The following is a 14,071-nucleotide window of genomic DNA, read 5'->3' on the forward strand; positions in this document are numbered from 1 at the left end:
GAAGCACATGCCATATTGGGTGTCATGGAAGGCTATGACCCAGCCCAAGTGTATGGCGGGGTCTGGTTTTAAAGATATTGAGCTTTTCACCTCTCCTTTCTTGCTAGATAGGCCTGGCGAATCCTGCAAAATCTAGAGACGTTGAGTTCCTGAATCTTAAGAAGTGTTTACTTCCCCAACACTACCATCCTAAATGCATAACTGGGAGGCCACCCTAGCCAATTTCGGAGGGTGATAGTGGAGGAAGAGGAGGGTGGCGCTGGCTCGTCGTCGATGGCATCCTCCATTTGCACGTCCTTGTTAGAGGCGTCCTCCGGCTGCCTGTCGGCCTGCCAGTCGGCAGCAATGGCGACCATGGCCTTCTTCAGCTCCGATGACAGCCCGTCCCACAGAGCTTTGGCTGCGGAGGGATCAATGGCAGGGACTGGTGCAGAGAGGGGTGACTGTGGCTATGGCCGGGGCACACCGGTGGGCTGTAGAGGGACGGAAGGGTGGCGTAGGACGATACGCCTCGGCAACCGTGTGCCATCAATGCGGGCGGTAAACGGACGGGCGGGCAGCCCTCGTGTCGTTTGAACGGGCGGCAGTCGCTGAAGGAAATATGCCCTAGAGGCAATAATAAAGTTATTATTTATTTCCTTGTATCATGATAAATGTTTATTATTCATGCTAGAATTGTATTAACCGGAAACATAATACATGTGTGAATACATAGACAAACTTAGTGTCACTAGTATGCCTCTACTTGACTAGCTCGTTAATCAAAGATGGTTATGTTTCCTAACCATGAACAAAGTGTTGTTATTTGATTAACGACGTCACATCATTAAGAGAATGATCTGATTGACGTGACCCATTCCATTAGCTTAGCACCCGATCGTTTAGTATGTTGCTATTGCTTTCTTCATGACTTATACATGTTCCTATAACTATGAGATTATGCAACTCCCGTTTACCGGAGGAACACTTTGGGTACTACCAAACGTCACAACGTAACTGGGTGATTATAAAGGAGTACTATAGGTGTCTCCAAAGGTACATGTTGGGTTGGCGTATTTCGAGATTAGGTTTTGTCACTCCGATTGTCGGAGAGGTATCTCTGGGCCCTCTCGGTAATGCACATCACTTAAGCCTTGCAAGCATTGCAACTAAATGAGTTAGTTGCGGGATGATGTATTACAGAACGAGTAAAGAGACTTGCCGGTAACGAGATTGAACTAGGTATTGGATACCGACGATCAAATCTCGGGCAAGTAACATACCGATGACAAAGGGAACAACGTATGTTGTTATGCGGTCTGACCGATAAAGATCTTCATAGAATATGTAGGAGCCAATATGGGCATCCAGGTCCCGCTATTGGTTATTGACCGGAGACGTGTCTCGGTCATGTATACATTGTTCTCGAACCCGTAGGGTCCGCACGCTCAAGGTTACGATGACAGTTCTATTATGAGTTTACATGTTTTGATGTACCAAAGGAGTTCGGAGTCCCGAATGAGATCGGGGACATGACGAGGAGTCTCAAAATGGTCGAGACGTAAAGATTCATATATTGGATGATATGGTTAGGCCAAGGGGTCAAGCCCATGAGGCTTTAGGTCGGTGCAAAAGGAGTTTTGCGGAGGCCAGGGGGCCAAACGCCGGAGACCCTGGCGTCTGGCCCTGGGCCAGACGCCGAGGCCCATGGCGTCTGGGCCAGACGCCAAGGATTGTGGCGTTTGGTCCTGGAGTCCGAGTGGGACTCTTTCCTTTCGGGCAAAACCGACTTTGAGGAGGCTTTTGCTCCAAGTTTTGACCCCGGGGCTCAACATATAAATAGAGGGGCAGGGCTAGCACCAAAGACACAACAAGTTGATCCACGTGATCTATTCCTTAGCCGTGTGCAGTGCCCCCAGCCACCATATTCCTCGATAATACTGTAGCGGAGTTTAGGCGAAGCCCTGCTGCTGTAGTACATCAAGATCGTCACCACGCCGTCGTGCTGACGGAACTCTTCCCCGACACTTTGCTGGATCGGAGTTCGGGGATCGTCATCGAGCTGAACGTGTGCTCGAACTCGGAGGTGCCGTAGTTTCGGTACTTGATCGGTTGGATCATGAAGACGTACGACTACTTCCTCTACGTTGCGTCAACGCTTCCGCAGTCGGTCTGCGTGGGTACGTAGACAACACTCTCCCCTCTCGTTGCTATGCATCACATGATCTTGCGTGTGCGTAGGAAATTTTTTGAAATTACTACGAAACCCAACAGTGGCATCAGATCCTAAGTTTTTTATGTTGATGTTATATGCACGAGTAGAACACAAGTGAGTTGTGGGCGATATAAGTCATACTGCCTACCAGCATGTCATACTTTGGTTCGGCGGCATTGTTGGACGAGACGACCCGGACCAACATTACACGTACGCTTACGCGAGACCGGTTCCCCCGACGTGCTTTGCACATAGGTGGCTTGCGGGCGACAGTCTCTCCAACTTTAGTTGAACCAAGTGTGGTTACGCCCGGTCCTTGCGAAGGTTAAAACGGAGTCTATTTGACAAACTATCGTTGTGGTTTTGATGCGTAGGTGAGATTGGTTCTTGCTTAAACCCGTAGCAGCCACGTAAAACTTGCAACAACAAAGTAGAGGACGTCTAACTTGTTTTTGCAGGGCATGTTGTGATGTGATATGGTCAAGGCATGATGCTAAATTTTATTGTATGAGATGATCATGTTTTGTAACCAAGTTATCAGCAACTGGCATGAGCCATATGGTTGTCGCTTTATTGTATGCAATGCACGCGATGTAATGCTTTACTTTATTACTAAGCGGTAGTGATAGTCGTGGAAGCATAAGATTGGCGAGACGACAACGATGCTACGATGGAGATCAAGGTGTCGCGCCGGTGATGATGGTGATCACGACGGTGCTTCGAAGATGGAGATCACAAGCACAAGATGATGATGGCCATATCATATCACTTATATTGATTGCATGTGATGTTTATCTTTTATGCATCTTATCTTGCTTTGTTTGACGGTAGCATTATAAGATGATCTCTCACTAAATTATCAAGAAGTGTTCTCCCTGAGTATGCACCGTTGCCAAAGTTCGTCGTGCCCAGACACCACGTGATGATCGGGTGTGATAAGCTCTACGTCCATCTACAACGGGTGCAAGCCAGTTTTTGCACACGCAGAATACTCAGGTTAAACTTGACGAGCCTAGCATATGCAGATATGGCCTCGGAACACGGAGACCGAAAGGTCGAGCGTGAATCATATAGTAGATATGATCAACATAACGATGTTCACCATTGAAAACTACTCCATCTCACGTGATGATCGGTTATGGTTTAGTTGATTTGGATCACGTGATCACTTAGAAGATTAGAGGGATGTCTATCTAAGTGGGAGTTCTTAAGTAATATGATTAATTGAACTTAAATTTATCATGAACTTAGTCCCTGATAGTATCTTGCTTGTTTATGTTGATTGTAGATAGATGGCTCGTGCTGTTGTTCCGTTGAATTTTAATGCGTTCCTTGAGAAAGCAAAGTTGAAAGATGATGGTAGCAATTACACGGACTGGGTCCGTAACTTGAGGATTATCCTCATTGCTGCACAGAAGAATTACGTCCTGGAAGCACCGCTGGGTGCCAGGCCTGCTGCTGGAGCAACACCAGATGTTATGAACGTCTGGCAGAGCAAAGTTGATGACTACTCGATAGTTCAGTGTGCCATGCTTTACGGCTTAGAATCGGGACTTCAACGACGTTTTGAACGTCATGGAGCATATGAGATGTTCCAGGAGTTGAAGTTAATATTTCAAGTAAATGCCCGGACTGAGAGATATGAAGTCTCCAATAAGTTCTATAGCTGCAAGATGGAGGAAAATAGTTCTGTCAGTGAGCATATACTCAAAATGTCTGGGTATAATAATCACTTGATTCAATTGGGAGTTAATCTTCCAGATGATTGCGTCATTGACAGAATTCTCTAATCACTGCCACCAAGCTACAAGAGCTTCGTGATGAACTATAATATGCAAGGGATGAACAAGACTATTCCCGAGCTCTTCGCAATGCTGAAAGCTGCGGAGGTAGAAATCAAGAAGGAGCATCAAGTGTTGATGGTCAACAAGACCACTAGTTTCAAGAAAAAGGGCAAAGGGAATAAGAAGGGGAACTTCAAGAAGAACAGCAAACAAGTTGCTGCTCAGGAGAAGAAACCCAAGTCTGGACCTAAGCCTGAAACTGAGTGCTTCTACTGCAAGCAGACTGGTCACTGGAAGCGGAACTGCCCCAAGTATTTGGCGGATAAGAAGGATGGCAAGGTGAACAAAGGTATATGTGATATACATGTTATTGATGTGTACCTTACTAGAGCTCGCAGTAGCACCTGGGTATTTGATACTGGTTCTGTTGCTAATATTTGCAACTCGAAACAGGGACTACGGAATAAGCGGGCACTGGCAAAGGACGAGGTGACGATGCGCGTGGGAAATGGTTCCAAAGTCGATGTGATCGCGGTCGGCACGCTACCTCTACATCTACCTTCGGGATTAATATTAGACCTAAATAATTGTTATTTGGTGCCAGCGTTGAGCATGAACATTATATCTGGATCTTGTTTGATGCGAGACGGTTATTCATTTAAATCAGAGAATAATGGTTGTTCTATTTATATGAGTAATATCTTTTATGGTCATGCACCTTTGAAAAGTGGTCTATTTTTGATGAATCTCGATAGTAGTGATACACATATTCATAATGTTGAAGCCAAAAGATGCAGAGTTAATAATGAAAGTGCAACTTATTTGTGGCACTGTCGTTTAGGTCATATCGGTGTAAAGCGCATGAAGAAACTCCATACTGATGGACTTTTGGAACCACTTGATTATGAATCACTTGGTACTTGCGAACCGTGCCTCATGGGCAAGATGACCAAAACACCGTTCTCCGGAACTATGGAGAGAGCAACAGATTTGTTGGAGATCATACATACAGATGTATGTGGTCCGATGAATATTGAGGCTCGTGGCGGATATCATTATTTTCTCACCTTCACAGATGACTTAAGCAGATATGGGTATATCTACTTAATGAAACACAAGTCTGAAACATTTGAAAAGTTCAAAGAATTTCAGAGTGAAGTTGAAACTCATTGTAACAAGAAAATAAAGTTTCTATGATCTGATCGTGGAGGAGAATATTTGAGTTATGAGTTTGGTGTACATTTGAAAAATTGTGGAATAGTTTCGCAACTCACGCCACCCGGAACACCACAGCGTAATGGTGTGTCCGAACGTCGTAATCGTACTTTACTAGATATGGTGCGATCTATGATGTCTCTTACTGATTTACCGCTATCGTTTTGGGGATACGCTCTAGAGACGGCCGCATTCACGTTAAATAGGGCACCATCAAAATCCGTTGAGACGACGCCTTATGAACTGTGGTTTGGCAAGAAACCAAAGTTGTCGTTTCTTAAAGTTCGGGGCTGCGATGCTTATGTGAAAAAGCTTCAACCTGATAAGCTCGAACCCAAATCGGAGAAATGTGTCTTCATAGGATACCCAAAGGAGACTGTTGGGTACACCTTCTATCACAGATCCGAAGGCAAGACATTCGTTGCTAAGAATGGATCCTTTCTAGAGAAGGAGTTTCTCTCGAAAGAAGTGAGTGGGAGGAAAGTAGAACTTGACGAGGTAACTGTACCTGCTCCCTTATTGGAAAGTAGTACATCACAGAAAACTGTTCCTGTGACACCTACACCAGTTAGTGAGGAAGTTAATGATAATGATCATGAAACTTCAGAACAAGATACTACTGAACCTCGTAGATCAACCAGAGTAAGATCCGTGCCAGAGTGGTACGGTAATCCCGTTCTGGAAGTCATGATGCTTGATCATGATGAACCTACGAACTATGAAGAAGCAATGGTGAGCCCAGATTCCGCAAAGTGGCTTGAAGCCATGAAATCTGAGATGGGATCCATGTATGAGAACAAAGTATGGACTTTGGTTGACTTGCCCGATGATCGGCAAGCAATTGAGAATAAATGCATCTTCAAGAAGAAGACTGACGCTGACGGTAATATTACTGTCTACAAAGCTCGACTTGTCGCAAAAGGTTTTCGGCAAGTTCAAGGGATTGACTACGATGAGACCTTCTCACCCGTAGCGATGCTTAAGTCTGTCCGAATCATGTTAGCAATTGCCGCATTTTATGATTATGAAATTTGGCAGATGGATGTCAAAACTGCATTCCTGAATGGATTTCTGGAAGAAGAGTTGTATATGATGCAACCAGAAGGTTTTGTCGATCCAAAGGGAGCTAACAAAGTGTGCAAGCTCCAGCGATCCATTTATGGACTGGTGCAAGCCTCTCGTAGTTGGAATAAACGTTTTGATAGTGTGATCAAAGCATTTGGTTTTATACAGACTTTTGGAGAAGCCTGTATTTACAAGAAAGTGAGTGGGAGCTCTGTAGCATTTCTGATATTATATGCGGATGACATATTATTAATTGGAAATGATATAGAATTTCTGGATAGCGTAAAGGGATACTTGAATAAGAGTTTTTCAATGAAAGACCTCGGTGAAGCTGCTTACATATTAGGCATTAAGATCTATAGAGATAGATCAAGACGCTTAATTGGACTTTCACAAACAACATACCTTGACAAAATTTTGAAGAAGTTCAAAATGGATCAAGCAAAGAAAGGATTCTTGCCTGTGTTACAAGGTGTGAAATTGAGTAAGACTCAATGCCCGACCACTGCAGAAGATAGAGAGAATATGAAAGATGTTCCCTATGCATCAGCGATAGGATCTATCATGTATGCAATGCTGTGTACCAGACCTGATGTGTGCCTTGCTATAAGCCTAGCAAGGAGGTAAATACCTGAAAAAGGACTAAGGATATGCTTCTCGTATATGGAGGTGACAAAGAGCTCGTCGTAAATGGTTACGTTGATGCAAGCTTTGACACTGATCCGGACGATTCTAAATCGCAAACCGGATACGTGTTTACATTAAACGGTGGAGCTATCAGTTGGTGCAGTTCTAAACAAAGCGTTGTAGCGGGATCTACATGTGAAGCGGAGAGTGGATCACTGGACAGCGGTCAAGAACATCCTGAAATACCTGAAAAAGGACTAAGGATATGCTTCCCGTATATGGAGGTGACAAAGAGCTCGTCGTAAATGGTTACGTTGATGCAAGCTTTGACACTGATCCGGACGATTCTAAATCGCAAACCGGATACGTGTTTACATTAAACGGTGGAGCTGTCAGTTGGTGCAGTTCTAAACAAAGCGTTGTAGCGGGATCTACATGTGAAGCGGAGTACATAGCTGCTTCGGAAGCAGCAAATGAAGGAGTCTGGATGAAGGAGTTCATATCCGATCTAGGTGTCATACTTAGTGCATCGGGTCCAATGAAAATCTTTTGTGACAATACTGGTGCAATTGCCTTGGCAAAGGAATCCAGATTTCACAAGAGAACCAAGCACATCAAGAGACGCTTCAATTCCATCCGGGATCTAGTCCAGGTGGGAGACATAGAGATTTGCAAGATACATACAGATCTGAATGTTGCAGACCCGTTGACTAAGCCTCTTCCACGAGCAAAACATGATCAGCACCAAGGCTCTATGGGTGTTAGAATCATTACTGTGTAATCTAGATTATTGACTCTAGTGCAAGTGGGAGACTGAAGGAAATATGCCCTAGAGGCAATAATAAAGTTATTATTTATTTCCTTATATCATGATAAATGTTTATTATTCATGCTAGAATTGTATTAACCGGAAACATAATACATGTGTGAATACATAGACAAACTTAGTGTCACTAGTATGCCTCTACTTGACTAGCTCGTTAATCAAAGATGGTTATGTTTCCTAACCATGAACAAAGTGTTGTTATTTGATTAACGAGGTCACATCATTAAGAGAATGATCTGATTGACGTGACCCATTCCATTAGCTTAGCACCCGATCATTTAGTATGTTGCTATTGCTTTCTTCATGACTTATACATGTTCCTATAACTATGAGATTATGCAACTCCCGTTTACCGGAGGAACACTTTGGGTACTACCAAACGTCACAACGTAACTGGGTGATTATAAAGGAGTACTACAGGTGTCTCCAAAGGTACATGTTGGGTTGGCGTATTTCGAGATTTGGTTTTGTCACTCCGATTGTCGGAGAGGTATCTCTGGGCCCTCTCGGTAATGCACATCACTTAAGCCTTGCAAGCATTGCAACTAAATGAGTTAGTTGCGGGATGATGTATTACAGAACGAGTAAAGAGACTTGCCGGTAACGAGATTGAACTAGGTGTTGGATACCGACGATCAAATCTCGGGCAAGTAACATACCGATGACAAAGGGAACAACGTATGTTGTTATGCGGTCTGACCGATAAAGATCTTCGTAGAATATGTAGGAGCCAATATGGGCATCCAGGTCCCGCTATTGGTTATTGACCGGAGACGTGTCTCGGTCATGTCTACATTGTTCTCGAACCCGTAGGGTCCGCACGCTTAAGGTTACGATGACAGTTATATTATGAGTTTACATGTTTTGATGTACCGAGGGAGTTCGGAGTCCCGGATGAGATCGGGGACATGACGAGGAGTCTCGAAATGGTCAAGACGTAAAGATTCATATATTGGATGATATGGTTAGGCCAAGGGGTCAAGCCCATGAGGCTTTAGGTCGGTGCAAAAGGAGTTTTGCGGAGGCCAGGGGGCCAAACGCCGGAGACCCTGGCGTCTGGCCCTGGGGCAGACGCCGAGGCCCATGGCGTCTGGGCCAGACGCCAAGGATTGTGGCGTTTGGTCCTGGAGTCCGAGTGGGACTCTTGCCTTTCGGGCAAAAACGACTTTGAGGAGGCTTTTGCTTCAAGTTTCGACCCCGGGGCTCAACATATAAATAGAGGGGCAGGGCTAGCACCAAAGACACAACAAGTTGATCCACGTGATCTATTCCTTAGCCGTGTGCGGTGCCCCCAGCCACCATATTCCTCGATAATACTGTAGCGGAGTTTAGGCGAAGCCCTGCTGCTGTAGTACATCAAGATCGTCACCACGCCGTCGTGCTGACGGAACTCTTCCCCAACACTTTGCTGGATCGGAGTCCAGGGATCGTCATCGAGCTGAACGTGTGCTCGAACTCGGAGGTGCCGTAGTTTCGGTACTTGATCGGTTGGATCGTGAAGACGTACGACTACTTCCTCTACGTTGTGTCAACGCTTCCACAGTCGGTCTGCGTGGGTACGTAGACAACACTCTCCCCTCTCGTTGCTATGCATCACATGATCTTGCGTGTGCGTAGGAAATTTTTTGAAATTACTACGAAACCCAACAGTCGCCTCCACCGGGAAGCGGCGCTCTCTCGGCCGACGCGCCACTTCAATGCCGGCGTCAATGAGTGGTCGCGTCCGCTCTAGCCGGGCATGAATGCAGGCGATGACGCTTTCAAGGGGTGCTGACCGAAAACGCGCGGGAGGGGCGAGGGGTTTTTGGTGGGCCAGGGCGGTCTTTTGTTTTCGGTTTATCGAAAAAATCGCGTATGAACCGTTCAACGGACCGATACAGGACCGCATTGGATAGATTCCACGATTTGGACGGGTGAGGAAGGTTTGCTGGTCGGTGTTGGAGATATCCTTAGGTTATCATCATATCACACGATTCCTTGTTCTTAGTTAGTCTAGCATATTCACGTTCTCGCGGGGATTAGCTAATTAATTCATCCACAGGCGGAAAAGGATGGCTCTCCATGCTCGGTCACAAAGGCACACCCGCACGAAAAATGTTCGTCGGTTCCCCTCCATAGGTTCTGGGCCGGTCAAAGCCGGAAGAATGAGTGATTCCACAAACCCGGAAGAATCGAATCGATTTTGATTGAGCACTGCAAAATCATGGTACTGCAGCCATCTCATATCACAGAGTCATAAAGAACTATTGATACGACGACGATCAGGAGCCATCCAACACACGTAAGATAGCGGCCGGACCACTTCACCATCCATGCGAGTGGGCGGGAAAGGAAGAGATACCTATTCCATATTCCATGGCGGCGGAGAAAGGATGGACGGACGAAAGCCCGACCGAATTGCCAGCAAACCATGGGGTCCCGACGGAGCACCCAGCCGGTCAGTGCAGACGAAGCACTACGTACCGCGACGAGCGATCAGTTGTCACCGAGCCCTCTCGACCAACCGTGCAACAAGGGCAGAAAGCCAGCTAGAGCAGCTCCTGCAGAGAAAGGTAACGAGCAGCAAGTAGTGGTAGCACGTACGTACGAGACATTGTTGCAATCCTATTTCTAATTTTCTATCGCTAGCTTTTCGTGCATCACGTGTTCACCAGGCTGAGACGAGGTGTGGCCTGACTAGTGTGCAAAGTAGGTACACTCTGTTTCACCGCTGACCAGCCACCTCTCATAGTGGGCTTATCTTGCATCAATCTATCATCATTAGTCAGTAATGGGTAATGAGCACTTTCTTGGTGCCACGAGGCATGGCGAAAGCCAAAAGGTGGCGGTTGGCTCCTTCTCGGAAGGCGACTGCCGGCCGTCGCGATGTCGACCACCCATAGCAAACGTGCAGATTACATGCGTCAACTCTACGAGTTAGGAGGTTTGAATTTCTAGTCAGAGCACTAGCAGCAGCGCCTTCCCGCGCCCCCGCCAGCCACCGGCTAGCAGCGGCAGCGCACGCTCTCACGCAGCCAGACAGGCAGGTCCCTGAATGCCGACCGGTCCGGGCCGGCACTCACTTTACAGAATCTTCAACAAACGCTAAAAAAACCGACATGCTAAAATAATTTTACAGCGTCATTTTAGTAATTTAGCATGCCGTGGCCGATTTAGTTCAGCGGATGGACAAAAATATAACCGATAGTGGAGAGCACGCAGCAGTCCAGCAGATGCACTAAAAAATAAAGCGCCGTAAATATGTCTACAACAAACAGGTCCCTAAACATTTACAAATAAATTCATCTGACCAAAACAAAAACGCAATTAGGTCCCCTATTGTTGGAGCAAGTTAACTTGCAAACCATTTTTCGCCGGCCACCGCACGCGAGCTAGCTTTGTGTGATCGTTGAATCGCAAACACGAGTTAGCTAGCTTAGCTTCCCTTAATCGTTGAAGCAAGCTAGCTTGCAATCGATTGGAATCGCAAGCTCCGCACGCACCACTCACCTCCGGCCACCACACGTGCTCCCGGCCGGCGAGCTCGAGGCGGTGAGCTCTAGAGAGGCGGCGAGCAGAAGGGCAACGACGGCTCTCGGCCGTCAAACTCAAGGCGGCGAGCTGCAGCCGGCGAGCAGAAGGGCAGCGGCGGCTCCGCCCCGTGTCGGGACGAGCAAATGACGAGCACGCAGAGGAGTGGCGAATGCGAGCTACAGGGAATGGCTGCAGCGGCGAGCTCGAGGCAGGACAAGCAGAGGGAGCACAGCAGTTGGTCTTCACGCGTCATTGTCCAACGCGCTATACGCTGCGCACTAAATATCCCGCGTGCGATGCTGAAATTCCAAATGCGCTGGATGAATTTTACAGCGACTGTTGGAGATGCTCCGCGCGCAAAATTAGCGGTTTTTCCAGCACGCACTATTTTTAGCACCTCTGTTGGAGATGCTCTTACACAGTGCAGGCTTCTCCTATAAATTGCACCGGTACCCTCGGTACCCAGAGGCAGGCCAGGCACCCACCACCACTCACAGTAGACATTTACTCGCTCTCTGCAGATCACGCTGCGCAAGATCGCATCTCTAGCGAGCGCGCAGAGTGCACTGCACTTACTGTGGTCTGGCCTCCTCTTTATCAGTTCTCATCCCGCACGCCTACTCTCTCTATTCTGTTGGCGGCAGTTAAGTCTAGAGACAGAGGTCGATCGGGATGGCGGACAAGGTCGTGGCCACCTACTACTACCCGCCGATGGAGGTAGCCGCCGCAGAGCTCGGCCACACCGCCGGCTCCAAGCTCGACGACGATGGCCGCAACAAGCGCACCGGTACGTAAATATCCTTCGGCTTATGGTGTACGACGTACTATATCATATGTTGGTCTCTCTGAGTCTGATGAATGTCCCGATGTGTACAGGCACGATGTGGACGGCGAGCTCGCACATCATCACGGCGGTGATCGGGTCCGGGGTGCTGTCGCTGGGGTGGGCCATCGCGCAGCTCGGCTGGGTGGCCGGCCCCGCCGTGATGCTCCTCTTCTCCCTCGTCACCTACTTCACCTCCTCGCTGCTCGCCGACTGCTACCGCTCCGGCGACCAGAGCACCGGCAAGCGCAACTACACCTACATGGACGCCGTCAACGCCAACCTCAGCGGCGTCAAGGTCCAGATCTGCGGGGTGCTGCAGTACGCCAATATCGTCGGGGTGGCTATCGGCTACACCATCGCCGCCTCCATCAGCATGCTGGCGATTAAGAGGGCAAACTGCTTCCACGGCCACGGCCACGCCGACCCCTGCAAGGTCTCCAGCGTGCCCTACATGATCATCTTCGGCGTGGCTCAGGTCTTCTTCTCCCAGATACCCGATTTCGACCAGATCTCCTGGCTCTCCATGCTCGCCGCGGCTATGTCCTTCACCTACTCCTCCATCGGCCTCGGCCTCGGCATCGTCCAAGTCATAGGTAGGTGACTCGACGAAACCAATCCCAAGATCATGTTGAGCAAAGTGTTAACCAATGATGTCTGCATGCATGCAGCAAACGGAGGCGTGAAGGGTAGCCTGACCGGCATCAGCATTGGCACGGTGACGCCGATGCAGAAGGTGTGGCGCAGCACGCAGGCGTTCGGGGACATTGCCTTCGCCTACTCCTACTCGCTCATCCTCATCGAGATCCAGGACACCATCCGGGCGCCGCCGCCGTCAGAGTCCACGGTCATGAAGCGCGCCACCATGGTCAGCGTCGCGGTGACCACGGTCTTCTACATGCTCTGCGGCTGCATGGGCTACGCGGCCTTCGGCGACGCCGCCCCGGGGAACCTCCTGACAGGGTTCGGCTTCTACGAGCCCTTCTGGCTCCTCGACGTGGCCAACGCCGCCATCGTCATCCACCTCGTCGGCGCCTACCAGGTGTACTGCCAGCCCCTGTTCGCCTTCGTGGAGAAGTGGGCGGCGAAGAGGTGGCCGGAGTCTACATACGTCACCGGCGAGGTCGAGGTGCCGCTCTTCAGGACGTACAAGGTGAACATGTTCCGGGCGACGTGGCGGACAGCGTTCGTGACGGCGACGACGGTGGTGTCCATGATGCTGCCCTTCTTCAACGACGTGGTGGGGTTCCTGGGCGCGCTGGGGTTCTGGCCGCTCACCGTCTACTTTCCGGTGGAGATGTACGTGGTGCAGAAGAAGGTGCCCAAGTGGAGCACGCAGTGGGTGTGCCTGCAGATGCTCAGCCTCGGATGCCTCGCCATCTCCCTCGCCGCCGCCGCGGGGTCCATCGCCGGCATCAAGTCCGACCTCAAGGTGTACCACCCGTTCAAGTCATAATCGACGTCTGACCATCATGCACGCACCGAAGAACATTCTAAGATAGCGTCCGGTAAAGTTCACCTTGGCTGGAGGGTGAAAGCCAAGCTGAGTCAAAAAGAAGAGCGACAAGATACCGAAGTGTCAAAAAATTGTTTAGGCTGGCTAATGACCGCCGTAGTTGTCTCAAAGAAAAGATACCTAAGTGACTGTCAACAGTGTGAGTGTCACCAACTAATGTTCTCTGTTTTGTGTGGTAGTAGAAGCTAATTTAATAATAACGTCTGTTGCCACCCTGAGCTCGGACTCTCTGTGTCATGCATGTTCAAATGACACCAACTGACCAACATGGACCGATTTTGAAGCTAAAGTTGATCCAGCGTTCCTTTCGGAACTGGGTTGGCGAAGCGTCGGATCCTCGGAAGAATCTTCATTTTCTTTGTACGAGTGGAAAGGAAGCATCGGGGCCAGCCGGCATCCTGCGGGATGAATCTCGGAGGGGTCCGTAACGTCGTGGCGTTCAAAGATCCCGGCCGGCACTTTGGGCGATGTGACCTTCGCTTTTCCTGTGAGATTCCAGATGCCAAGT

The 14,071-nt window shown here is 48.6% G+C and overlaps 1 protein-coding gene across 1 annotated transcript; it reads left to right on the plus strand.

The window, feature by feature from the left end:
- Positions 1–11,694: 11,694 nt before the first annotated feature.
- Positions 11,695–13,781, plus strand: LOC125545643 (amino acid permease 3-like). Its single transcript, XM_048709660.1, has 3 exons — positions 11,695–12,011; positions 12,101–12,643; positions 12,719–13,781. Exons 1-3 carry the CDS (start codon positions 11,897–11,899, stop codon positions 13,501–13,503), a joined length of 1,443 nt encoding a protein of 480 aa, XP_048565617.1. The 5' UTR covers positions 11,695–11,896; the 3' UTR covers positions 13,504–13,781.
- The last annotated feature ends 290 nt before the right edge of the window (positions 13,782–14,071 follow it).

The sequence above is a fragment of the Triticum urartu genome, chromosome 3A, assembly GCF_056163025.1.
Source record: "Triticum urartu cultivar PI428250 chromosome 3A, HENAU_Tu73, whole genome shotgun sequence".
In the NCBI taxonomy this organism is placed as follows: Eukaryota; Viridiplantae; Streptophyta; class Magnoliopsida; order Poales; family Poaceae; genus Triticum; species Triticum urartu.